At 46.5% G+C, this 24,848-nt stretch overlaps 1 protein-coding gene across 1 annotated transcript; it reads left to right on the forward strand.

Moving 5' to 3' along the window:
- The first annotated feature begins 667 nt into the window (after window positions 1-667).
- Window positions 668-23,820, forward strand: HCN3 (hyperpolarization activated cyclic nucleotide gated potassium channel 3). Its single transcript, XM_033925424.1, has 8 exons — window positions 668-771; window positions 9,761-10,190; window positions 11,025-11,186; window positions 15,885-16,103; window positions 16,548-16,694; window positions 18,057-18,297; window positions 21,293-21,457; window positions 22,444-23,820. Exons 1-8 carry the CDS (start codon window positions 683-685, stop codon window positions 23,625-23,627), a joined length of 2,637 nt encoding a protein of 878 aa, XP_033781315.1. The 5' UTR covers window positions 668-682; the 3' UTR covers window positions 23,628-23,820.
- Window positions 23,821-24,848: the final 1,028 nt, after the last annotated feature.

A 24,848-nucleotide genomic window follows, 5' to 3' on the forward strand; every position in this document is an offset into this window, starting at 1 on the left:
GCCGCCGCCGCCGCCGCTCCCGCTACCCTGGGCTGGAACCGAGGGGGGGGGGGTGCGGAAGGCCCTGGCACTCGCCGCAAGAGACTGGCACGGCCGGGGGCAGCTGCGATCTGCTCGCACACCTCAGCCCAGCCCCGGGAGCCCAGGTGAACCTTGTGCCCAAGGCTGAGGACAGGATCTCGGCTGCCACCCTCCCACCTCGGCCCGCTGTGCCCTCCTACCCCGGCCGGGGCGGGGATGCCATGGCACCAGGGATGGTGAGGGAGACCTACGGGCAAGGACGTTTGAAGGAAAAATGATGCCACCCCGAGCAGGTGCTTTCCTGTGAACCCCTTACAAGAGACAAGGTGGTGGGGGGGGGGGCAGGATGGACCCCGAGGCGGGCAAGGATCGCAAGCCCAGCATCCCCAGGGATGCCCGCAGGTTAAAGGGCAGCCTGCCGTCGTTGGCCAAGAGGAGCTCCCAGGACAGCGAGCTGGAGAAGCAGCTGATGGTGGACGGCGAGGCCACCCTGCCCGGGGAGGACGCGGCCACCATGGCCAGCGACAGGAGCTCGGCGTCCGGCCCGGCCGGCTCGCCCGCCCAGCAGAAGGCGGCGGAGCCGGAAGACCCCCGGGCCACCTTCCTGCAGAGGCAGTTCGGGGCTCTGCTGCAGCCGGCCGTCAACAAGTTCTCCCTGCGGATGTTCGGGAGCCACAAGGCGGTGCAGATCGAGCAGCAAAGGGTTAAATCGGCCGGCTTCTGGATCATCCACCCCTACAGCGATTTCAGGTAAGACGCGGGGCTTTGCCCCCTCCACTCCTATGCCCTGGCTTTTCATCTGCTCCCGTGGGGTTTTGTGGTTCCACTCGTGATTTTGGGGGCCCGAGAAGAGACAGAAGTGAGCCCAGATCATTGGGGGGGGGGGGGAGTGTTCTTAAACCCCACCTCCCCTGCAGCTTTCTTCACTCTGGGGGCTTGGGGGTGCAATTTCTCCCCCTGCTGAAACTCACCAACTCGGTCCCACTGCTCTCCTTCCCCTCCAAAGAGAAAAGCAACTGGTGCTGAAATGTTTGAAATCGCAGCGAGGGAGAGGCCTGTCTTCTCTTTCATTTCTTTTCTTTGCAGGCCACATAATAAAAAAACCACACAAAAAAATGGAGGCTTTCCAGTGTGGTACATCCCGGTATCCCATGCCAGAAACTAGCTTCTTCTGTGACTTAGGAAACCCAGCCCTCAGTGCCCCACTGAATGAGTGACCCCCATTAGTACCTAGAATGCCTATAATGCCCCACTGAATGAGTGACCCCCATTAGTACCTAGAATGCCTATAATGCCCCACTGAATGAGTGACCCCCATTAGTACCTAGAATGCCTATAATGCCTCACTGTATGAGTGACCCCCATTAGTACCTAGAATGCCTATAATGCCCCACTGAATGAGTGACCCCCATTAGTACCTAGAATGCCTATAATGCCCCTGTATGAGTGACCCCCATTAGTACCTAGAATGCCTATAATGCCCCACTGAATGAGTGACCCACATTAGTACCTAGAATGCCTATAATGCCCCACTGAATGAGTGACCCCCCCATTAGTACCTAGAATGCCTATAATGCCCCACTGAATGAGTGACCCCCCATTAGTACCTAGAATGCCTATAATGCCCCACTGAATGAGTGACCCCCATTAGTACCTAGAATGCCTATAATGCCCCACTGTATGAGTGACCCCTATTAGTACCTAGAATGCCTATAATGCCCCACTGAATGAGTGACCCCCATTATTTCCTAGAATGCCTATAATGCCCCACTGTATGAGTGGCACCCTTTGTCTCCAGTGAGGAGACAGAGGAGGTTTTGCAGAAGCTCTCCAAGGTGCTGAAATGTTTCTGAAGGGCGGCCCTCCTTGCTCTGAGCAGGGAAGGAGAGACATGCAGTAAATCCTCCAGGGTTGAAGCAGCAGACATTGGTAGGGAAGAGATACTGCAGTTGGCCTTTGATGCCCTGGGATGCAAGAGGCCCTGGGAAATTGTCGGGCTCTCCAGGGACATATCTCTTTTACCAGTGTGTGAAAAGGCATGCCAGTTTGTGGGAGGAGAGGGGAAGTATAGCCAGAGAGCAGATGCCAGCTTGGTTCTCCCCACGGAAACTCTTCTGGCTGTGATTGGATCTGGGGGTCTCATTGGGGTAACTGGGCACAGGTGGAAATGGCTTCCTGCGGGATTGTCTGAAAATATGGATTCCACTTAATGTGGGGTAATTCAAACAGAGCAACCTGCACTCAGCTCACATTTCTGCTTACTCCTTATATACTGCTCAGCTTTGCTTTCATGGTCAGTTAGGAACACGTTCTGTGTGATATAAGTATTATACATAAACACACAGAAAATCACATTCATGCATATTAAAAGTGAAAATCACAGTGGCTTTCAAAGAGTTTGAGGAGAAATCAAAGTATTACACCAATCAGATCAGCAGTATTCTGTTAGTGGTTAACCAAACCCAAAGCAATGGCCATCAAACTTGGACTTGGTCAGCTTTTTGTATCATATTGTACCTTGGAATAGATTTTGGAGGACAGATAATCCAACAGAAGTAAACAAAACTATCTTTTGATGGTTCTCTGCCACGTCCCACTGTGCAGGGACCCATTAGACACTGGCCGTAGATTACCACTGTGAAGGAACATGCTGTGCCAGGTGATATCCTCCAGAGGTGGTGATATTTAATGGCAGCCCAACCCCACCCATCTGCAGGATGCAGATTTGTAGCTGCTCCATTGTATTGATATGCGACTGGTTGTAATTATAGTCGTAGCTTATTTCTTGATATGCCACCATTCAAAAAAAATATCACCACAGCGTACAGTGCTATGACTTGCAATTTAAAAAATTATTGTTACAAATCAAACAAAAATAATTAGCATCAAAATACAAAATAAAAACCAAAGCGCACATCAACAACAGAATCATTAAAAAAAAAAGAGATCCAAATTCATGAGAAAATAGCTTCCTAAAATGAAGATATGGCAGTTAAAAACTCTAGGCCTGTTTCAGCATGCTGGTTAACCTATTTAAAGGCTGAAAAGGAAGCAAGGGAATTTGATGAGTTTCTTTGAGATATATAAATATAGCCACTGATCACTTAGGCTTACAAGAGCTTTGGCAGGTGGTGGGGGAATGCTTGCCTACAAGGGCACAAGAAGGATGAGGGTTTAGGATACGGCCTGCAACCGCCTGAAAAAAAGTGTAATGAGTTAACTTGCTCTTCTGCCTTCAGACTTGAGGGGAGAAAGCAAACCAGGAAGTTTTATTCTCCCAGTAAAGAGTGCTTTGAATGTTACACGTCTTTGTAGCCAACTAATAAAGCTATCAAGGGTTTTCCAATCATTATCCAGTGTCACTTAATTACTGCCAAATCCCATCTGAGCACACTTTCTTCTCACCGGTATACTGGCACAGGACAGAAGGGAGACATTTGTGAGGAGTTTTATCAGGTGAGAACCAGATGTACAGCACGAATGTGGCCAAATGCATGTCCTAAGCTAATCACCAGAGCCCTGTCCCTGCCCCAGGAAAGCAAAGTTCAAGAGACCTGTAGTCTATTCATGCCTAACCTTCTACAAGGTCACACAGAGAATAGCAGAGATGAAGAGAGGGTGTGTGAGGCCTTGTCCTTGGGTGCTGATGTCCCGAGGGAGATGCTTAAGGAGCACTAGGTAGGCACAGATTTTTGGAGTCATTCAGGTGCTCAGGTTCCTGCCAGAACCCCACCCTGTTCTTCCTGCACCAGTGTCTCTGTAGAATAACAGACAGGAGCAAACAGAAAACATGAACTGTGAATGGCATGGGCAGGAAAGGCACTCGAACAGGAAGGGGGTCTGGGATTTGATAGGTACAAACAAAGTGGTTTATATATATTATTTGCAGGTACTTTCTCTCTCCCTATCGGTCTTACAATCTAAGTTTGTGTACCTGGTGCAATGGAGGACTGAGTGACTTGCCCAGAGTCACAAGGAGATATAGTGGGAATCAAACCCAGCTCCCCAGTTCTCAGCCCACTGCACTAACCAATCAGTTACTCTTCCACTTGTGTACCAGTGGACGAGCAGGTTAGAGAAACACTGGGCCCATTGCACCTCCAGGGATTCAAGATAAAGTTGGACAAGTTCCTGCTGAACCAGAACGTACGCAGGTAAAGCTAGTCTCAGTTAGGACACTGGTCTTTGACCAAAGGGCCGCTGAGTGAGTGGACTGCTGGGCACGATGGACCACTGGTCTGACCCAGCAGTGGCAATTCTTATGTTCTTATGTAATAAGGTCTGGTCCTATTCGGCCTGCTTTTTTACACCAATGTGGGTTTCTGCCAGTATTCTATAAAGGAAACAGGTCCCCGATGCTGTTAGAGATAGGTCCTCCCTGTGCTGTACAGGAGTGCCTAAAAGGAGGCCATGTTATAGAATTACCTCCTAAAGAAGCAGCATTTAGTGGCAATGAACCCTGGCTTCCTAAGGATTTTTTTTAACTGCCTTTATGGAGGGATTGTTCTCAGGACCCTGCTGAAGTTGACCTTGAAAATCAACTTGTATATGGAACTTCAATTGGAAAACCACCCGCTTGTGGCCACAACTAGGTGCGCTGCTGGAGATTTACCCCTTCATGGGAACTCTGTATGGTCTTGGGACCTGGGCTGGCCACTGTTGGAAACAGGATGCTGGGCTTGATGGACCTTCGGTCTGTCAGCTCTTATGTTCTTATGTGAGCCAAGTCTAGGACATTTGTACCACTGTGACATCACTGATGAGGTTGGCTCTTAGGCACTGGTGGAATGAGGCATTATGACATCACAATCTCAGCTCTGGAATGTTGCTACTCTTTGGGTTTCTGCCAGGTACTTGGGACCTGGGTCGGCCACTGTTGGGCTTGAAGGACCTTTGGTCTGTCCCAATAGGGCAATTCTTATGTTCTTGCTTCTGAACCTTCTAGATCCTCGAACTGTAGATGTTATGATCTAGGCTCAGAATTTATTAGAGATGTCTTTAGCTAACGCCAGACTGTTTGTGAATGGATTTGCCTGACATTGCATCTGAGTAGGAGGGGTGAAGACACTCACAGTGTTGTGAGACAAACTTGAATCTCATTGGGGTTGAAATAATCAGCTCTTTTACAGCGAGGCAGCTTGGCTGAGGCTGGTTTGGATCTCAGTGTGAGGAGTTTACCTTGTCTTCTGCATCCTTCCAACAGATGCTTGTTTGCAAGGGAACACATGTTCAGTCATAAACACCTACCAGCCGGAGAATATGTTCCGTGCTAAAATCTGCACGCTTTCCAGCTCTTTGATTTCAACATACTGTATTTCATTACCTCCCTGTCTTTCCTCTTTATGGAAGTTCCTAAGGGTACCACTGGAAAAACTTTGGGGGGAGAGTGTTGATGGCTAGACTACCAGGTAAGGTCTGGAGAGGTCCAGGATGCAGAAGGGAGGCAAGGGTGGGTCAGAGTTGGCCATAAAAGTTATTCGCGATTTTCCATATTCGCGGGCCGACTCTGCCCCTAACCCCCGCGAATACGGAGGGAGAAGTGTACAAGTGCCTTCAGGAGTCTGTAGATATATTCAAGATAAGCACATTAATTGTCCAATAATAGGAATTTCACACTACGTTTTGATAAAAACATATATGCAAATAGAAATAACAGTGAACGCCAAGCTGCAGGAACCTGTCTGGCCAAGCAGTAGAAAGCATATACATTTTTATCCCTAATAAAGGTCCCTTTTGGAGACATCTCTTCCTTCCCACTTGTTTGTTTGTCTATTTTTTGTCACGTGTGGACTCTGTGCCCCTTTTGTGGTATTGTCTTGACTCCAAAATGGGCCATGACTAGAAATGTCTTTCTGGGTATATCAAATGATTCAACCACCCTCTTCCGGCCTTGACCCCCAGGAAGTGATGGTACTTCATGATTCATGGTTACTCATTTCATAAGCTCAGGGCTTATGAAAGGATTACTCCTCTTGAAGAAGCCATTTTGGTGAAACTCAGGACTGAGTTGAGGAGAAGAAAAAAAAGTAACACTGTTTCACAAATTATCACATGGTGAAGGATTCCTGTGGAGCCGAATTGGAGTATAAACTGTGGGGCTTGAATAAAAGAAAACAGCATTCATGAGATAAGTGCCTCTCCCAACCTATTATAAATTAGTCTGTTAAAGAAGTTGCAGGAACTACTCCATTGTGTCCCCAAGACTGGGTTGGGAGCTCTTGCTGTAATGTGATGGCTGGAGGTCAAGTCTAGCCTTATTTTTTTTTTTTTTTAATGGTTTTCTGATACTTCTACAGACTGCCCAATCTGATGATCAAATTCTTTACCCAGCAAGTTATAAAGAAGCCTTTGCTGGATTTTAGCAAGAAACAGAGAAACATAATGGCAGATAAAGGCCAAATGGCCCATCCGCGGTAACCATTATCTCTTCCTCTCCCTATTGGCTAAGGCTCTTAACATTTGCATCTCCTCTTCCTATAGGCTAAGGCTCTTTACACCTGTATTGTGATGTCATAGAACTTTTTGGTTAAAGAAACATAGAAGCATGATGGCAGATAGAGGCCAAATGGCCCATCTAGTCGGCCCATCCACAGTAACCATTATCTCTTCCTCTCTTTAAGAGATCCCATGTGCCTATCCCAGGCTTTCTTGAATTCAGACACAGTCTCTGTCTCCACCATCTCTACCGGGAGACTGTTCCATGTATCTACCACCCTTTCTGTAAAAAATGTATTTCCTTAGATTACTCCACAGCTTATCACCTCTTAACTTCATCCTATGCCCTCTCATTCCAGAGCTTCCTTTCAAATCAAGTAAGATATCTCCTCATTTCTCTCCAAACTGAATCCCCCCCCTAAACTCACACTACTAATAACAAACTCATCTCTAAGCAAATGAGTCTTGTTGGCACAACATTACGATTTATGCATTAGATAATTCTGGCTTCTTCCTGTCCATCTTCAAAAAATGAAGGAGCAGCTACACTGAGAAAGCTAATGAGAGGCTTTTGGAGGTACATTGGGCCTGTTGGTACCTGTCCTGGCAATGATAGGCAGAGGAGATAGCTAGCGGGAAACAGATAAGCCAGGGAAATTGCATTGAACTAAATGTGTAAAAAGGAACGCAGTCGGATAAATGAATTATTTCTGTAACCCCTGCTGTGTCAGGGTGCTGCCAAGACAAGAATGTTCCATGGGAGTATAACCAAGTTCTGATGTGAACACTGAGGGTCTCTCTAGTAGATGATGGCAGATAAAGACCTGCATGGCCCATTTAGTCTGCCCAATAGGATAACTTTTAGTATCTATGGTATGATAACACATGTATAGTTCATCTTGAGCTGTCCTTGCCATTTATGTTAATCAGGTTTTCTGTTCCATCTTTACCTATTCAGTTCAAGGTCGGATTACATTACAAGAGGTTGGGTCAGTTACCCAGGAAATTACAATGGACAGTTTGACACAGACATTCAGTATGGTTGCTGATACAGGTAGATCAGTACAACTATTAATACAATTAGGTCAAAGTTACAAATACAAGTAGGTCATCGTTGGCTCTTTGTTTTGTCCCAGGAGTTGCATTAGACAGTTTTAGAAATAGAATTTACAATTACCATTTTAGTTACTTCAGGGTTGGCTTCCTGTCTTGGTACGAAAAGTGTCAAGGCAAGTGTGGAATAACTTGTACGTTTCTTGGCTTTACATTATTCTCTTCTTGGCTGTGCTGAGAATGTTTCAGCGGCCCATCGTACCTTTTAGGTGCCAATACAGTCATGTGGACCAGGCATTACAGCTGGGAAAAAGGTTTTACACAACTGCCCTTGTAGAGTTCAACCTGTAATCTACATGTGTTCTTTTCCTCCCATAACCTAACCCCTCTTCACTTAATACATAAGTCTGTGCATTTTGGAACGATGCATTTACTTGTGACTGCATTGGGGGAGAGAGGTTTCCAGACAGCTAATTTATACAGTACTATAACTGTTTACCTACACCCCCCTCCCCCCGCGGTTTATGAATACCTGCCGTTTTGGATTATGGTGAGACCCTGAGCTAATCCCCTCTTCACTGCAATGATCTCATACTTCAGAGTGTCGCTCCCTCTGCTTCTCTGTCTAGTTCCCTGAACAGTTTAGTCAATGCATCTACTGATTTGAGATTAAATCATTTCACGTCTAATAAATTACTGCACTTGCTGTGTTAGTCCATTAAATGCAAAGACATAAAGCTTAAGAAATAACCTAATTTTTCATTAGACTAGCTTGATATATTTTTGACCGGCTTTTGGGAGCTAAAGCCCAGCCCCCTTTTTTTATTATTCTTTGTCTTTGCTAATCTTGATCTCCATCATTTTAGCCATTTAACTAACTGAACTTTTGCATGGAGGACTGTGTAAGTTACCGGTACTCTCTTGTGGTTTAAGAGGGCCTGATGGAGTTAAGGATGGGTGAAGACTATGGCTGAGGGGCCCTGCGCTGGCATCAGCCAGGCTGCATAAGGATGTAAACGTGCTTTTGTGCCCACGCAGGGTGTCTGCACATGCGTTCGCGTCTTCAGAGGAGAGTGCACACCTGCATGGGTCAGTGAACTGATGAATGTAAAATAATTAAACTGTGAAAAGCAGAATAAGAAAATCCAATATTCCACAGAAAAAGGAGGAGACTGCGAGGGGATATGATAGAGACTTTTAAAATATTAAAAGGATTTGACAAAATAGACCAAGAAACAGCATTATTCACTTTTTCAGATGTGACACGGACAAGAGGTCATAGACTGAAACTGAGGGGCAGCAGGTCCAGGACAAATGTCAGGAAGTTCTGTTTCGCACAGAGAGTGGTGGGTGCTTGGAATGCTCTCCCGGAGGAGGTTGTGACGGAGACTACCGTTCTGGAATTCAAGCGCAAGTTGGATGCATACCTTCTTGCAAATCACATCGAGGGATACGGGAAATCAGGGTTTCCAACAGGGAGCACCTAGCTTGGCCTCCGTGTGTGCGGGTCGCCGGACTAGATGGACCTAGTGTCTGATCCGGTGAAGGCGTTTCTTATGTTCTTATGTTCAATCCAAATCGGAACAAACTGTGGAAAACACAATGTCCTTGACTTTCCTTTTATTTCTTCCCAAAGTCTTCAAACAGTATATAAAAACATTCACATTAAACATATAAAAGTCTAACGGACCCAACACGGGCCGTGTTTCGGCTGACGAGACCTTCCTCAAGGTTCCAATCATAAATGATGTGTTTTTGAATTGTGGAGCTAATTTTCCAGACCACAGCAGTTTAACTGTGCATTAGTGACTAGTTCCCGACTTCTTTCTCCACATTGTGTTTTTGAGATTTTAGAAGCAGGGTGGTCACCTGCTTCCAGTGTTTAGCCAGGGTGACTTTAGCTGCTTGAATATATGTATCACTCATTTTTGTATTTCTCAACATGGTTTTTCTTTTTTTTTTTAACTTCTCCAAAGCTCTTTTAAACCAAGTTACGCTACTGGCATGGGGCGGTGATTTTAAAGCTCTAAATTCTCATTGTCTGCCCATAATTTCTTCTTGTCTCTGTTTTCTTTCCTTTAACCTACTTCCCTCTTCCCATCACTTCCATTATGTTTTTGCTTCTTCTCATTCTCTGTCTTTTCTGCCCTCCCTGCTCTCAATTTCTCCTCCATCATCTCTCTCTTCTCTTCCCTCTTTGGTTTCACTTTCGCTTCTCTTCTCACCTCTCCCCCTCCTCCTGCTCCTGTAGGTTTTACTGGGATCTGATTATGCTTCTACTGATGGTTGGAAACCTCATTATCCTCCCTGTGGGAATTACCTTTTTCAAAGATGAGAATACTCCTCCCTGGATTGTCTTCAATGTTCTCTCAGACACTTTTTTCCTGGCTGACCTGGTACTGAACTTTCGGACTGGCATCGTGGTGGAAGACAATACTGAGATCATCCTGGACCCTCATACCATCAAGATGAAATACTTGAAGAGCTGGTTCCTGGTGGATTTCGTCTCCTCCATCCCAGTGGATTACATCTTCCTGATTGTGGATCTGGAGACCCAGGTGGACTCAGAGGTGTACAAGACAGCCAGAGCACTGCGTATTGTGAGGTTTACTAAAATCCTGAGCTTGCTAAGGCTGCTCCGGCTCTCTCGGCTCATCCGCTACATTCACCAGTGGGAGGAGGTAAGAGGCATGTTCCCGTACCATATCAGAATCAACTACTTTTATTAGTTCTAATCATTTTAAAATAGGTTTCAATAAACTAATATGATTAGCTGTGTTGATTGCATAGTCCGAAGCAAGGCGAAGCCGATGTCACAATACAACATAAGGGATTTTTTTTGAAGTTCCTGGTTTCGGCAGAACACTGCCTTCCTCAGGGGACATACCAAACTGATAACATACTTTTTTTACTACACACTTTCGATTCTCTCTGAGAGTTCCTTGACAAGTTTCTTTAGAAGTTTGGCTGTCAGTACTTCTTTCAGTACGTTCCTAAAAGTCTTTTTCAAGACTACCTGAAATAGAGATCCCACTGTAACATCCTGTTATCAGTTTGGTATGTCCCCTGAGGAAGGCAGTGTTCTGCCAAAACCAGGATCCTAGTTGGGATTTCCCATAGGAACTTTCGATAAAATCCCTTGTGTTGTATTGTGACATCGGCTTTGTCTTTCTTTTGTTTTGCTTCTCGCTGTGCTGGGCAAAGGAAGACTCTTCTTTTTCTGTTGAGTTGATTGCATAGTCCAACATAGAATGACCTGACTAGGCAGGCACATGGTCAGATATTTGTGTTTTCGCATCGACAGTAGTTAGATCACTTTATGGACAGTTGCACTCATGAGGACTCAGTTTCAGAGGCTGAGTCCGTGGGACATGGATTCACAAGGCCAGACTTGTAGCCATAGAGAGAGATGTAGAGTCTGCAAATGAAATTTACTGGACAGTCTTGCAGTTGGATGAAGGGGAAGTTTGTGCCCCTGCTAATTCCTCTGGTGTCTGGTTTTTCTAATTGGCTAGATTTTCCACATGACCTATGACCTAGCTAGCGCTGTGGTGAGGATCTTTAACCTCATCGGAATGATGCTGCTGCTGTGCCATTGGGATGGCTGCCTCCAGTTCCTCGTCCCGATGCTGCAGGATTTTCCTGAGGACTGCTGGGTCTCCATCAACCAGATGGTGGTGAGTGGGATCCACGCCCAAGTGCCCTTAAATCCCTTCAGTGCATCAGGCAAGAGTTCCCCAGAATCAGGAAAAGTTTGGGGTGTATCTGAACTCCCCAGTGCTAATGAAGAAAATCCTTAGATAGTACATAGTACAGGATGCAAATTTTAAAGAAATAAATACAAAAGAGATCGGGTGGTAGCAAAAGACCAAAGCAGGAGCTAGAAGGACTGGTGGGGGGGGGGGGGGGAGAGGGGGTGCAGAGATGAGGGAGCAGCTGTCGAGGGCTGCGGGCTGAGGAGATAGATCAGTTATGAAGCTGCCAGGGACAAGGGCTGAATTTATAACACTTACACAGAGTAGATTTCACAAAATAATTGAGCACGAACGAGATATTCTATAAAGACAAAGTTGGTTGCTGAAGTCATTAGAGAACGCTAGCATAAATCAGTATATAGAAACGTAGAAAAACAAAGGCAGATAAAGACCATATGTAGGATTACCATATTTGAAGAAGTAGAAACCCAGACGTATGGCCATGACCCATTCTGTCCGAGCCGAGCCCCATTCTGCCCTATTCCGCCTCCAAAAGCCACATCTCTTTTTTTTTTCTGACCTCCTGTCGCGTCATGAAAACTTTTAATAGCTGTCTGCAGTGTTCAAAATGCAGCGCCGCCAACCACCACCGCCGCGGTGGTGCATTTTGAACAATGCAGACAGCTATTAAAAGTTTTCATGACGCCGTGCTGTTCAGACAGGTGAAAAAATATATAAAGATATAAGTTAAATACATAACAAAGCACTTTAAAATCACTTATTTAATTTAAATACGTGCGCTGATGAGGAAGCCCAGCAGCAAAGAAACTCTATAAACCATTCACTTAGAGTGCTGCTTCTGATGGCTCTAGTAATGTGTCAGTTACAATGATGGATAAACAATTATGAGAAGATTGAGAAAAGAATTGCGTTATTTCCTATATTAATAACATGAGAATGATTCTTTGGGTGCATATAATTGACAGCATAGTGGATACGTAACTGACACTCCCCTAACCTGTGCATGCCCCTCCCATGTTTCCACCCCTTTGTGATCACACGCTGTAGAACGTAGGCGCTAAGTTTGCATAATGGGACATTAGCGTCACATAACCCCACTTAAAGGGTCATTATTGTCAATTAAAGCTAATTTGTCCCCACTTAAACAGTTAAGCTAGGCGGTTTTCTGCTACCTGAGCACCCATGCTAGTGGCAAAATTGTTTGCCCAAGTTTGTAGAATTAGAGGCCTCTGCAACAGGGCTGAAGGGGTGCGACCCTGCAGATTCCTGGAACAGAGAATCAGTGGACCTGACCTTGCAGAGCTCCAGGTAGGGCTCCTGAGCACAAATACTACATTGTTAATTAACATTAAATGCTTCTGGAGCAATGAGACAAGGCGATTTTCAGACCTTTAGCTTCTGTAAAAAGCCATTTCCCCTTAGGAAAGTAACAGTAATCCAAAAGCAGGTTACTTACAATAACTGTCTGTTTTTGTTGAGTTTTCAGAGTTTTTTTTTTTTTTTCTGGAGTTGTGACTTTTTAAGGATATTTTTAGAAGCAGCCACTCACCAGAATAGCTCTGATAATTAATGCTTTCCCTGTGACATCCTGTGATAGTATTAACTCTATCCACAAGTTCTGGGAAGAGAGGATTGCAGCACATGCTGGGAGTGAGTTGCATTCTGGGAAATGCAGTTCCAAAGAGGGCAGGACTCCACCAGTCACTCAGGCAGAGGTATAGAGTCTTAAAGAACCCCATGGTGCTTCTCTGGTCCTGTTTCAGACTCCCACACCAACAGGCGGATGTCCTGGAATGGGGCTGCCAATTGATGCATTTTGACAGGCCAGGTTGCCCCAGCCCTGGTCGTACCCTTCGCCTTGCACTGTTTTAGGGATATTGGAACTATAAACAGTGGTGCATGCAGAGGGTAAACCAGTATTGGATCAATCTTGCCAACCTCCTCTTCCCCCCCTCAAAAAAAAAAAAAAAAAAGCAAAAGACAATAGCGCCATTTGGTTCTCATTCTTGAAACAGAAAGGGCTTGTTCCACTGAGGCCTATCACTATGAAATTCCTTTGCAGAACGTAGGGTTACCATATGGCTCCAGAAAAAGGAGGATGGGATTGAGACATCCGGATTTTACTTCCATTGCTTTCAGTAGAGGTAAAACCAAGCTGTCTCAATCCATCCTCCTTCTTCTGGAGCCATATGGTATCCCTGTAAGGCCACTTTAGTCAACAACAGACTTTAAGGAGGTATCTTCTAATGTAAGTAAGAATTAACCAGACACATTTTTTAAACCTCAGGTACTCAGAGGTTGTTGCCCCTCCTAATGCCAACTCTAGGTATCGTAACATGTTCTCATTGCAAGATGTTCCTGGTGCATGCAACAACTGAGAGCTGCCAGCGCATGCTTGAACAGACCCCAAAGGTAGAGGGCACAAGAGGGCTCTGTGCCCTAGGACCGTGTCCAGAGCCAGAGAGCATGTTTAATGGGAGAGGGAAGCACTTGATGTCTTGGGGCCACTGTGCATGGCACGCCACCCCAGAAACCCTGAATGCATGCCACGTGGCTCTAGGAGCATGCCTGCCCTTGTATGTGAGGAGTTTCAGGGTAAGGGAGGTTGAGAAGTGGGAATTGGCATAGGGGGAGAGGAAGAACCACTCTGGCATCTCACAGTGCTGTGGAAAACCACAAGGAAGAGGGGGAACCGGTTATCTTCAAGCACAGGGGACTCATCCAAAACCTCCTTTCCCACCTAACAATTCTTCACCTTGCAACGGCTTAAGGTGTATGCATGAAAGATAGTATCCTGTCACTGCACTGGGAGCATGTGGGGAGGGAGGGCTCATTGGATTGACCTCTCACCTCTAAGCCACCAAGTGGGCATTGCACAGATCTGGGCTTTCTGAGCTAAGCTCTTGCTTTATGAATGAATCTGATGTATTAACTGCATAGCCGCTGCGTCACAGCTAAAGACCTCACTGTAGGGAGATCAAGGGGTAAGTGATGCCAGGAGAGGCAGGTTGAAGGGTATAATAGGTTTCAAAGCTCAAAATGTGTCCCATATCATGTAGAACTTTCCAGAAAGCTTTGGAGGTTTCAAAGAACTCAGAATGAAACCTCTTTGGGTCCTCACACAGCAAAGTAGGGATGGGCTAGGGTTGGACTCAGGAGCCCTCTGGACTTTCAGCAGGGTGGATTGAGATGTAGGCCTGTTTCTCTCCCCAGTTCCTGATGCCATGGCAGCCATGCTGGTACCTGAGAGGAGCTCACTTACACTCTTGCAAGCTCCAAGGGCGGGATATATTTGATGAGCACTGCTTGTACTCCCACTGTGTAAATGAGATGAGGCAAGATGACTCTCTTAAATCTCCCTTCTCGGTGGATGCATCTGTGCAGGAGGAAGCTTCTCTCTCTCTCTCTCTTTCTCTCTCTCTTTCTGTCTGCCTGCTTAGGCTTGTACACATTGTCCCTGCTGGCTCCTTTTATTCTGGGACATATTCTAGGAAACGTCTCTAGAGTCCTTTGTGCTCAGCTCACGCCTCCTGCTTTGGAGGAGGAGAGGCTGCAGCAAGATGCCTGCCAGATTCATGGGTGGTACTGCCTACTAGAGCTGGCATCTCCTCACCAGGAATAGGTGGGTGAGTGGGTAGGTGGAGCCCTAATTCCTGAGGATGCCCCTAGTCACGGGCCACGAGAAGCTCTAGAATGGGTGATGCACAGGAGAATCACTAAGGCTGTGCTGTCACCAGTTCCCCATGTCTCAACACTGAGTTTCTGAACATTACACTTTGTAGTAGTGATCTAAAAGGATTTTTTTTGTTTACAGGTGGGTAATGTTCTCTGCTATCTGTCCTCTTCACTTAATGTTTATGGTACAATTACCAGTTCTTCTATTTGGCCATTACAAGATGGTGGGATTTGGGATTTAGCTCAATTGTGTGTCAAAGCAAGTTGCATTCATGAAGGGCTCATAATCTTAAGTTTGTTCCTGAGGCCATGGAGGGTTAAGTGATTTGTCTAAAATCATAAGAAGTCACAGTGGGATTTGCAAGACCCTGGGCCTCACTGGGAAGTGGCTTTTCCTTTGGTGGCTCCTGTCATGGAGGCAATCACCAGACAGTGTTGCTAGTAATCGGAACTGCTACATTACCCAGTTCCAGGAGGGACATTTCAGGCCAGTCCTGAATTTCTGTTACATTAAGGAGACTGCAGAACCAATTTCAGTGGGTTGAACCAGGGCCTGCCACTCTGCTTTGCGATGTAAGTTCTAAAACAGGTCTGGTCAGAAAGTCTCCCTTCTGGGATGGGGATTTTGGCAGTTCTGAGTGTGTGTGTGTGTGTGTGGGGGGGGGGGGGGATCAAGATGGCCAATTACCTCTATACCCTCCACTCTGCTTGTTACAAGCATCTGCTCATTGCTGAGTGGCTTGCCTGTTTTTGTAATAATGGGGGTAGAATGGAAAGGGAGGGTTCCTCTCTCGCTTGCCAGTTTGCAAAGGCGAAAGCGAGCAGCCTGCAGAGGAAACTGGCGCTGAAGGTGTAGGATTGGTGAGGACCCTGGCATTGACCATTCTGCTAGCTTCCCCCTCCTTGCCTGTAGAATCTCAGAAATCAGTGCTATGTGTAGCCGTACTTGTGTCTCTCTCTTCTCTCTGTCTCCGTCTTCTCCAGAATGAGTCCTGGGGGAAACAGTACTCCCACGCTCTCTTCAAAGCCATGAGTCACATGCTGTGCATTGGTTATGGCCAACAGGCTCCAGAAGGGATGACTGACGTATGGCTAACCATGCTTAGCATGATCGTGGGAGCCACCTGCTACGCCATGTTCATTGGGCATGCAACGGCCCTCATCCAGTCACTGGACTCATCTCGACGTCAGTATCAGGAAAAGGTGAGCAAGAGTAGCTTATGATGACCTAAGACCTGAAACGCATCCAGGTAAAACAAGACATTTGGCCTAGAAGGGTGACAGGATACGTTGCTGCCTTTCTCAGATTTTAGAGGGATAATGCTTTAGTGAAGTGTACTTCAATAGTCCTCTTGAGTTGGTGGAGATAAAAAGGCCTCTAGTCACGTCTACTGCTTCAGATTTGAAATTTCTGGTTTTTTTCAATAGCTCTACAGAGATTCTAATATATTTAACATGCTGAAGACACCAGAGATTAATAAATTACTAGCATGGTGAGAGGGACGCTTGTCCTTCAGGGAGGGTTTCAGCACTGACAAGAAGAGCGTGTTAAAAGCTGAGAAAACTAAACCTACTAACGTTCCTGATTCAATTCACCACATGGCCTAGAGTCCCTGTGTTGATAACTTCTCTGTATCTTTCCGGCAGTACAAGCAAGTGGAGCAGTACATGTCCTTCCACAAGCTGCCTGCAGACACCCGCCAGCGTATCCATGAGTACTATGAACACCGGTATCAGGGCAAGATGTTCGATGAAGAGAATATTCTTGGTGAGCTCAGTGAGCCTCTGAAGGAGGTAAGTGCTGGGGCCAGATGGTTATCCAAGGACTGGAAAAAGAATTGCTTGGGACACGCTCACACTTTAGTCTGATTAATTTAGGACACTGAGATCTGGAGTTGTATTATAGTTTTGTTTGATTTTGTTATGGTGACGAGGGAAAGGATGGGGTATAGCCCAATATCCTGGCACTTGGGGTCTATCTTATAAGCTTTGTCTTAGATGGGTTTGGATAAGACACTCTTGATGAGTTTTTGAAACTTTTGCAGCAGGTTATGGCAGTGGCGTAGCGAGGGTGAGAGGTGCCCGGGGCAGTGGCGTCCCTGCCCTGCCCCCCACCCCTACATACTCCTTCCCTACCTCCCCCACTGCCGCACACAGGTGCCGCTTCCCTTCTCCCATACCTTCGTGACATTCCTGGTGCAAGCAGAAACCTCCTCAACCTGATTTCACGCCTACGTGGGCTCTCCCTCTGATGTCACTTCCCAGGCACAGGTCCAGGATGTGACATCAGAAGAAGAGCTGACTCAGGTGCGACAGCAGGTTGGGGGGGGTGCTTCTCGCGCTAGGAATGTTACGGAGATACGGGGCAAGGGAAGCGGCGTGTGTGGCAGTGGGGGTTGGGGAAGGAGCAGGGGAGAGGCAGAGAGGACAGGTGCCAGGCTCCTACAAAGGCGGTGCTGTGTGGATCCCTCCTCACTACGCCACTGGGTCATGGTTATGTCAGAGAGTTCTGTAGCAGCCGTTTATTTCAAGACGCATATCAAAATTCAGGATAAGATCCTTTTTCCATCCATCTTTAACGGTTAAGAGAACTGCTTTTAAGAAGCGACCCCCCCTCTCTTATTCACCCTCTTCCTTCCCCTTCTTACCTCCCTTTTATTTTTATTTTGACTTCGATGTAATTTGGAATCTTCCCCTTCCCCAGTACCTATTGTATCAACTTTGTCTGTATCTTTATCTTTGTCCTGTCATTATGTTGCCCTATTTTTATTTTTTTTAATTACTTCTTTTAAAACTCCAATTTTAGGAATTGTAAACCAACCAGATATTTGTTTGATGGTCGGTCTATCAAACTGTAAATAAACTTGGAAACTTGTACCATGAGTCTCATACCCAGAATATATGGGACTCTCTAATCCTTCATTTGTCCTGTTTGTCTGTCCTGAGTAGCTGTTAAGTAATGTGCAAGACTTGGAAGGCGCAAATAGCACTGAAGGAATAGCAGGGCGTGACAGAGACCTTTCTAGTCCTAGAGGTTTGCTTAGTAAGGACTGTCTTTTCCTTGTTTTGTGTACAGCGTTGCATACATCTAGTTGAGCAACAGAAAGAGAAGAGTCCTGGCGTCAATGCCTAAATCTCTTGTTAATGTCTCCCCAGGAAATCATTAACTTCAACTGCCGGAACCTGGTGGCCAACATGCCACTCTTTGCCAACGCAGACCCCAATTTTGTGACTGCAATGCTGACGAAGCTACGCTTCGAGGTGTTCCAGCCAGCAGACTACATCATTCGTGAGGGCACTGTGGGCAAGAAGATGTACTTTATCCAGCATGGTGTGGTCAGTATCCTTACAAAGGGCAACAAGGAAACCAAGCTGTCTGATGGCTCCTACTTTGGAGGTGAGTTGTGCAGGACAGAGGCAGGTCCAGCCTTTCAGGGTGTTAATATGCACAGGGCCAGGTTATTTATTAGGTAAACTAAGGGCTAGATTCACTAAGCCCACCGATCGTGTAGGCGATTGTGTACTGACCCGATTTTCCTCCAGCCTGATTCACTAACCTTTGTGCCGATCATCCTCTGATCCCGATCTGCGCATTCAAATGAGGGGAAACAGCATGCAAAGTAGACAGGCAGCAATTCACGAAAACAAATCTGGAACACCGACTGGGCTGGCCAATCAACAAAAGAAGCGACTGCTGAGGACCAGTCGCTCACGTCCTTTCCGACTGTCCTCACCCTGAAATCCCAGCCTGCAGCCCATCAAACCATCAAAAAAGCCCCCAGCTCTCTGCCCCGAAAGATGGCAAACAGGGATACATTGCCACACTTCCAGCCCTTCAAGAGCCCTATTCTTGCCACCCCGACTCTCCTGCTCTCTGCCACTCTTCCCCCAAACAACAGGGCTCCAAATTAGGCAAACCACCATAAGACAAAACCCCATAAACCTCCCGTTTCAATATCTTTATTAAAAAAAAACTGCTCAAAACATTTTTGTTTAAGAAATTTAATCTTAGAAGTAAATAATAGGATAATGTTTTATCTCCTTTTTTGTCAATATCGTACTATATCCTAGATCTACTAATCTAGCTTCTTAATATGCAGGGGAGATCCTATAATGAGGCCAACCAAGGCAGCGGCCTCAGGTGTAGCACTGTTGAGGGAGTGGCATCTTGCTGCCGGCTCTCTCTGCCACTCCCCTTCCCAGGAATCTAATGGACTTGGTGGAGGGAAAAATTGGGGGGGGAGAGAGAGATAGACTTTGTGGCGGGGGAAATCAGGGGGAGAGAGAGAGATGGATTTGGTGGGGGGGAAATCGAGAAGGGAGAGAGAGAGAAAGAGATGGATTTGGTGGAGGCGTTGGCTTTTCCTTAGATGTCACTTCCTGGCCCCACGACCAGGAAGTGATTTCAGAGGGGAGCCAGGCCGGCATGAGCAGCGGACCTGAGAAATTGCTCACGCTGGTGAAGATTTAAAGAGCTACGGGGGAGGGGGAATGGAGGGTGCGAGCATGGCATGGGGGCAGAGAAGTGCCAGCACCCCCAGGGACAGCACCCAGGGTGGTTCACCCCCTCTTTCTACGCCACTGGTCTAATGCACACTCTGTCCTTTTCTCCTTTAGAATTGTAAACCGCCTTCAAGGTTTTTTCCGTGTGTGCGGTGTAATAAACCCGAATAAACTCGAAATGTTTTGATCAAACAAATGCTATACTTCTCTAATCTGTCATAGTTTAAAAGAGGTGGCACTTTAACCTACTGTACTACTGTGATAATATCCGGGATTATTCGACAAAAGTTTGGGGTACTATCTGTAACTTGCTGAGAATTAAAGAACCACTAATATTGAATTGGGTCGTGTTGGGTTTCGGCAGCCAATATCTGATGATCATTCTAAGTTACTAAGAATTTTGCTTAATTTGGCCATTAAAATCATCTTAAAGCATTGGAAGGATGCATCAGTGGTAGAATATATAACCTGGTGGAATACTGTTTGTATAACTGTTAAATTTGAACGTGTTGCTGCAGAAAGATTAAGGGGTCCTTTTACTAAGGCCCGTCAAATGCTAACACGTCCATTATATTCTATGGACATGTAAATGCGTTAAATTTAATAAAATATGGGAGCCATTAGAACATTACACTCATGCGCCTGTTAAACCATGATGATTTGTTTGAACGAGGTGTACATCCAGACGGTATTAATGAGTCAACGTTAATTGTTGTTTGTAATGTTTCTTCTTTCTCTCTTTTATATGTACCTATGACTCATGTTATAAGGTATTGTTCTGCATTTTGTGCAAATACTAATAAAAAAATATTGAACTAAAAGAGAGATTAGGCTCCATCAGTACACCCAGAACCTTGGTTGTATCGTTGTAAGAGGAAGTATGATAGATGGCGGCTGACCCCTATTAAATACCTCACAGTGTGTTTTGTGGACATAGTAGTAGATGACGGCAGATAAAGACCCGAATGGTCCATCCAGTCTGCCCAACCTGATTCAATTTAAATTTTTTTTTTTTTTCTTCTTAGCTATTTCTGGGCGATAATCCAAAGCTTTACCCGGTACTGTGCTTGGGTTCCAACTGCCGAAATCTCTGTTAAGACTTACTCCAGCCCATCTACACCCTCCCAGCCATTGAAGCCCTCCCCTGCCCATCCTCCTCCAAACGGCCATACACAGACACAGACCGTGCAAGTCTGCCCAGTAACTGGCCTAGTTCAATCTTTAATATTATTTTCTGATTCTAAATCTTCTGTGTTCATCCCACGCTTCTTTGAACTCAGTCACAGTTTTACTCTCCACCACCTCTCTTGGGACAGACAGGGAAAATGCTTGAGTACCTGAATAAATTCATGTAAACTGTTTTGAGCACCCTTGGGAGAACGGTATAGAAAACTGAATAAATAAATAAAGTGACCAGTTGGAAAGATCGAAGCATAACCAAGGCAATATTGTGTGGATATCACTATTGTCATTAAATGTGACAGAAGCAGTTCGTAATCCACTATTTCAAATGCTGCAGTAAGGTCCAAGGGTAGTAGACAAATACATTTATTATTGACTAGTGTTGTTTGTATTTTATAGAAATTGCGCTGTCCCTGATGTACGAGTATTTTATAGAAAGTGTGAATACTGTATATCACACCTCTGCCAGGGTTCTTCCCAAAATATGTGTAAAAAAGTGGCCATGGTCTGGTGGGGGCGTCTGCTTTTTACGCCCTTTTACCTGCATGAAATATTCAGAAGAGCCTTTTCCCCTGGGTAAAGCTTTGAAGCAAGGAGACTGCTAGGCTATTTCTCACTCTCTCCCACATATATGAAGCACAGAGAGGGAGCCTGGCTCAGTGTCCATTATAGAGGCCTAAATGGTGAGCTGTGTTCTGTCTCCTCAGAGATCTGTCTATTGACCCGTGGGAGGAGGACTGCGAGTGTTCGGGCTGACACCTACTGCCGTCTCTACTCTCTCTCTGTGGACAACTTTAATGAGGTGCTGGAGGAGTATCCCATGATGCGAAGGGCCTTCGAGACCGTGGCCATGGATCGCCTGGACAGGATAGGTGAGGCCAGCATGACTCCGCCTGTTTGAGAGACCTACAGGGGGCTAGTGGCAGACATGCTGGGGCCCAGAGCAGAAATTTGGGAGAGTGCACCAAATGGGGCTCCTAAGTATGGAGTCCAGGGCCATCACCCTCTTTGGAAACCCCCCCCCCCACCCTTAATGCTGGCCCTGTACTCAAAGGTGATTTCTCTTCTCCTGCTCCAGAAATCAGAACTTTCTTATCTATACTTCAGAGCCCAGAAATACTTTACTTCCCTTTCCATATTATCCGTCTCGTCACATCTTGCAGGCTTCCCATACGATAACCATAATACCATGGAGACCCAAATGTAGAAAAGCACCTGTATAGTACAGCTCCTCCGATGGCTGTTTATGGGGTCACCCCCTCCTTTCTCTTTATGGGGTTGTCACTTTTAGGGTTACCAGATTTTACTTTAGTAAAATCCAGACCCCTAGCTCCGTCCCCAGTCCTACCCAGTTCCATTCATCCCCGCCCCATTATGCTCCAGTCCCTCCCTAGCACCGCCCCCTGCTCTCATCAGGCAGGAGGGCATGTGCGGATGCCTTCCTGCTCGCCGCAGGACATCTCCAGGGAAATCTCCAGGACATCTCCAGGGAAATCTAGACATCTAGTAACCCTAGTCACTTTAGCATTGCGCCCTTTGTATCTCTATAATACTTGTTCTGTGATGGGGGGGGGGGAATCTCAGCAGAAACCCTTCATATCCTCCTGCCATCCTCTTCCCATTCCACTCCTATCATCACCAGACCCATTGCTATATGGACCAGCCACCTTTGGCAAGACCATTCTGCTACTGGGCCAGCAGAAAGCAGACGAGGTAACCCAGGGCCACATTTTTATTTTTACTTCTTGCTGTGTGTTTTTCCCCTCTAAATATTAGCCCATGCCTTTTACATCTCCCAGAAGATGATTATAATTATCGGTTCCACTCTGACCTGTCTCTGTTATCTCCTCTCTTCTAGGGAAGAAAAATTCCATCCTTCTCCGCAAAAGGAAAGAAAACAGCACAGGATCAGTGAATAACGAAATTGTTCAACAGATTGTGAAGCATGACCGTGACACGGCCCACCACATTCATGACTTCCAGCAGGCATTGCCAGCTGGCCGGGAGATTGGCCAGAAACCGGTTATCTGGGAGCCTCTGGTGCATGCGCCCCTTCAGACTGCAGCTGCCACCACAAACGTAGCCATCGCTTTGACCCATCAGCAAAGCCTGCAGTCTCGTGTCTTCCTGCCCCCTTCTTCGCTCTGCAGCCCGATATCACCTGAGGCCATCTTGCTCACTCGACCAGTCAGGAGATCCCAGCCCAGCCTAGCAGGTTCTAGACCCTCTTCTGTCAGCTCTCCCTCAGGAGCCCAGTCTCACTTGCAGACTCCTGTTGCTGGGTCCCCTTCATCTCCAATGGTTCAGTATCAACTATTACCAGAACTTGGGAACCAGAGACAAAGCAATATGGGACTGTCCCTCCAAGGCTCAGCAGGCATGAGCCAAGCAACCCAAAGAATGGACCTGCCAGTGCTAGCAAAGCCACCTCTGGCCACCTCCCAACCACAGCTCTCAAAATCTCGGGGCACATCGGCATCGACCTCCGTGCTGCAGCAGCATTCAGGGGTTCCAGCTTCAAGTGCTGAGCAAGGACCAAGTCACATGCCCAAGAGGACATTGCACTACAGCTTGTCCAGAGCCACGGGCTCCCACATCTCTCTGCTGATGCAGCAAGTGTCTGGCGCCCCCCAGCAGCTGGCAAAGCACAAGAGCACCCAAGGGCTGCCCGTTGGGAGGTTAACACAAGACATCCGCCTCATGTCTGCCTCTCAGCCCTCTTTGCCCAACAAGGTCGCTCAGCAGCTAGAGCGATATCCTTCCCAACAGGTTATGGAGTCTTCAGGTAGCATCACCCATAAATCTACTCCCTCAGTGCCTGGGCTCCTAGCCAAGCCATCTACCGCTGTCCCGGGACCCTCATCCCTTCCACAGCGAATGCCTTCAGGATCCCTGGCTCTCTCCACCAGACCTTTAAGTGGAACAGCTATGCCACAATCTCCTGTCTCCTCCTCCAGGCACATCACCTCCTCCCGAAAGGGATCTGTGGTTTTCAGCCCTGACTTGGACGTTGGGAAACCAAAACTCCCTTCTAATATGTGAGCCATGAGTAGAGAGAGAGCGAGAAGAATGGCTTTCCTTGCATAAGAACCTTTGCATCTCAAGAACTTACCCAAGACTCAGGTAGTGAGTGCCCAAGGGGAATTATTGGGCAGGAATCGGAGATGTTAGCATGCAAAATGGGGCAATGGAGATTGAATCTGCATGGGAGATTGTTAAAGCTGAGTGGAAGGGTCCTGTCCACATACAGATGCCTAGAATCATTATGCTTGACACATTATTTAATTTGATGGCTGCACCTAGGGGTGATAACTGCTTCCCTTTTTTCCCCTTCCGCATCTCAGTGTTACCATGGATAGAACTATTTGGGGCAGACAGAAAACAAATAAGAAATGTTGCTCTGTTTTTCCTCTTACCCTTGGCAAATGAAGGACCCTTTAGCAGGTTCCAGGGGTTCCTGCTAGCTGGTTCAGAGGATATATCCTGCCTCAAGCTTTGAGGAATGGCTGCCACCCCCCCCAGTGCACAGGTTTCCTGTATAAACGTCATGCTGAATCACCACAGTTATATTAGGGCTGGTGCAAGCATTTCTCTGGATCCATGGGTACTTAGGAAGAACTTTATTGGATGCCATTGTTAACGAGGTCTTGAATATCTCGATCAGAAGCCAAGAGAGACGCCTGGAATTCCAACTGTCCGCATAGCAGGGATGCCACGCACAATCATCAATTCCTTAGAGAGTACCGGAAACCTAGACAGAGCACAGGGAAGCAGGAGCTGAACAGAGGAGGCCTGGGCTTTGTTGTGGCACATCCAAAGATGAGGCACTTCTATTGTTGTAAACCAGCAAGTAGGCAGGCACATTGGCCTTTAAAAAAAAAAAAAAAAAATGCTCACCTCTGAACCTCCTTACAGCCCTCGCTCTTCTTCCACCTCGATAAAACCCCGAGGACATCAAGATGAGGAGATCTTTCTGGAAAGCCAAGTCATGCTCTTTTGGGTTCGGAACTACAGGGTCAGATATAAATGGGGCAGCTACTCTCTCTCGCTTCCTCACATGTGAGATGTATCTTGTCACAGGGTCAACATATTAGTGTCTGGGCTCCATCTCCCACTCCCCAAGAGCCCAGAACATTCACTGCCAAGCATGGACACATTCCAGTGAGCTTCCTCTACTTCCCTGGAAACGGTGACTGCCGTCCCCTTTCACAGGACTGCTAGTCTTGTTACAGATCAACTGTTTTACTTAGTGATTTTAAAAGG

The sequence above is a fragment of the Geotrypetes seraphini genome, chromosome 16, assembly GCF_902459505.1.
Source record: "Geotrypetes seraphini chromosome 16, aGeoSer1.1, whole genome shotgun sequence".
NCBI classification, from domain to species: domain Eukaryota; kingdom Metazoa; phylum Chordata; class Amphibia; order Gymnophiona; family Dermophiidae; genus Geotrypetes; species Geotrypetes seraphini.

What these genes read in the sequence shown, in the direction of transcription:
- HCN3 (XM_033925424.1), top strand. Translation starts at nt 683, where the DNA reads ATGTTCGGGAGCCACAAGGCGGTGCAGATCGAGCAGCAAAGGGTTAAA. An exon ending in CACCCCTACAGCGATTTCAG is followed by an intron (nt 772 to 9,760) that starts GTAAGACGCGGG and finishes CTGCTCCTGTAG; the next exon opens with GTTTTACTGGGATCTGATTA. An exon ending in GGATCGCCTGGACAGGATAG is followed by an intron (nt 21,458 to 22,443) that starts GTGAGGCCAGCA and finishes CCTCTCTTCTAG; the next exon opens with GGAAGAAAAATTCCATCCTT.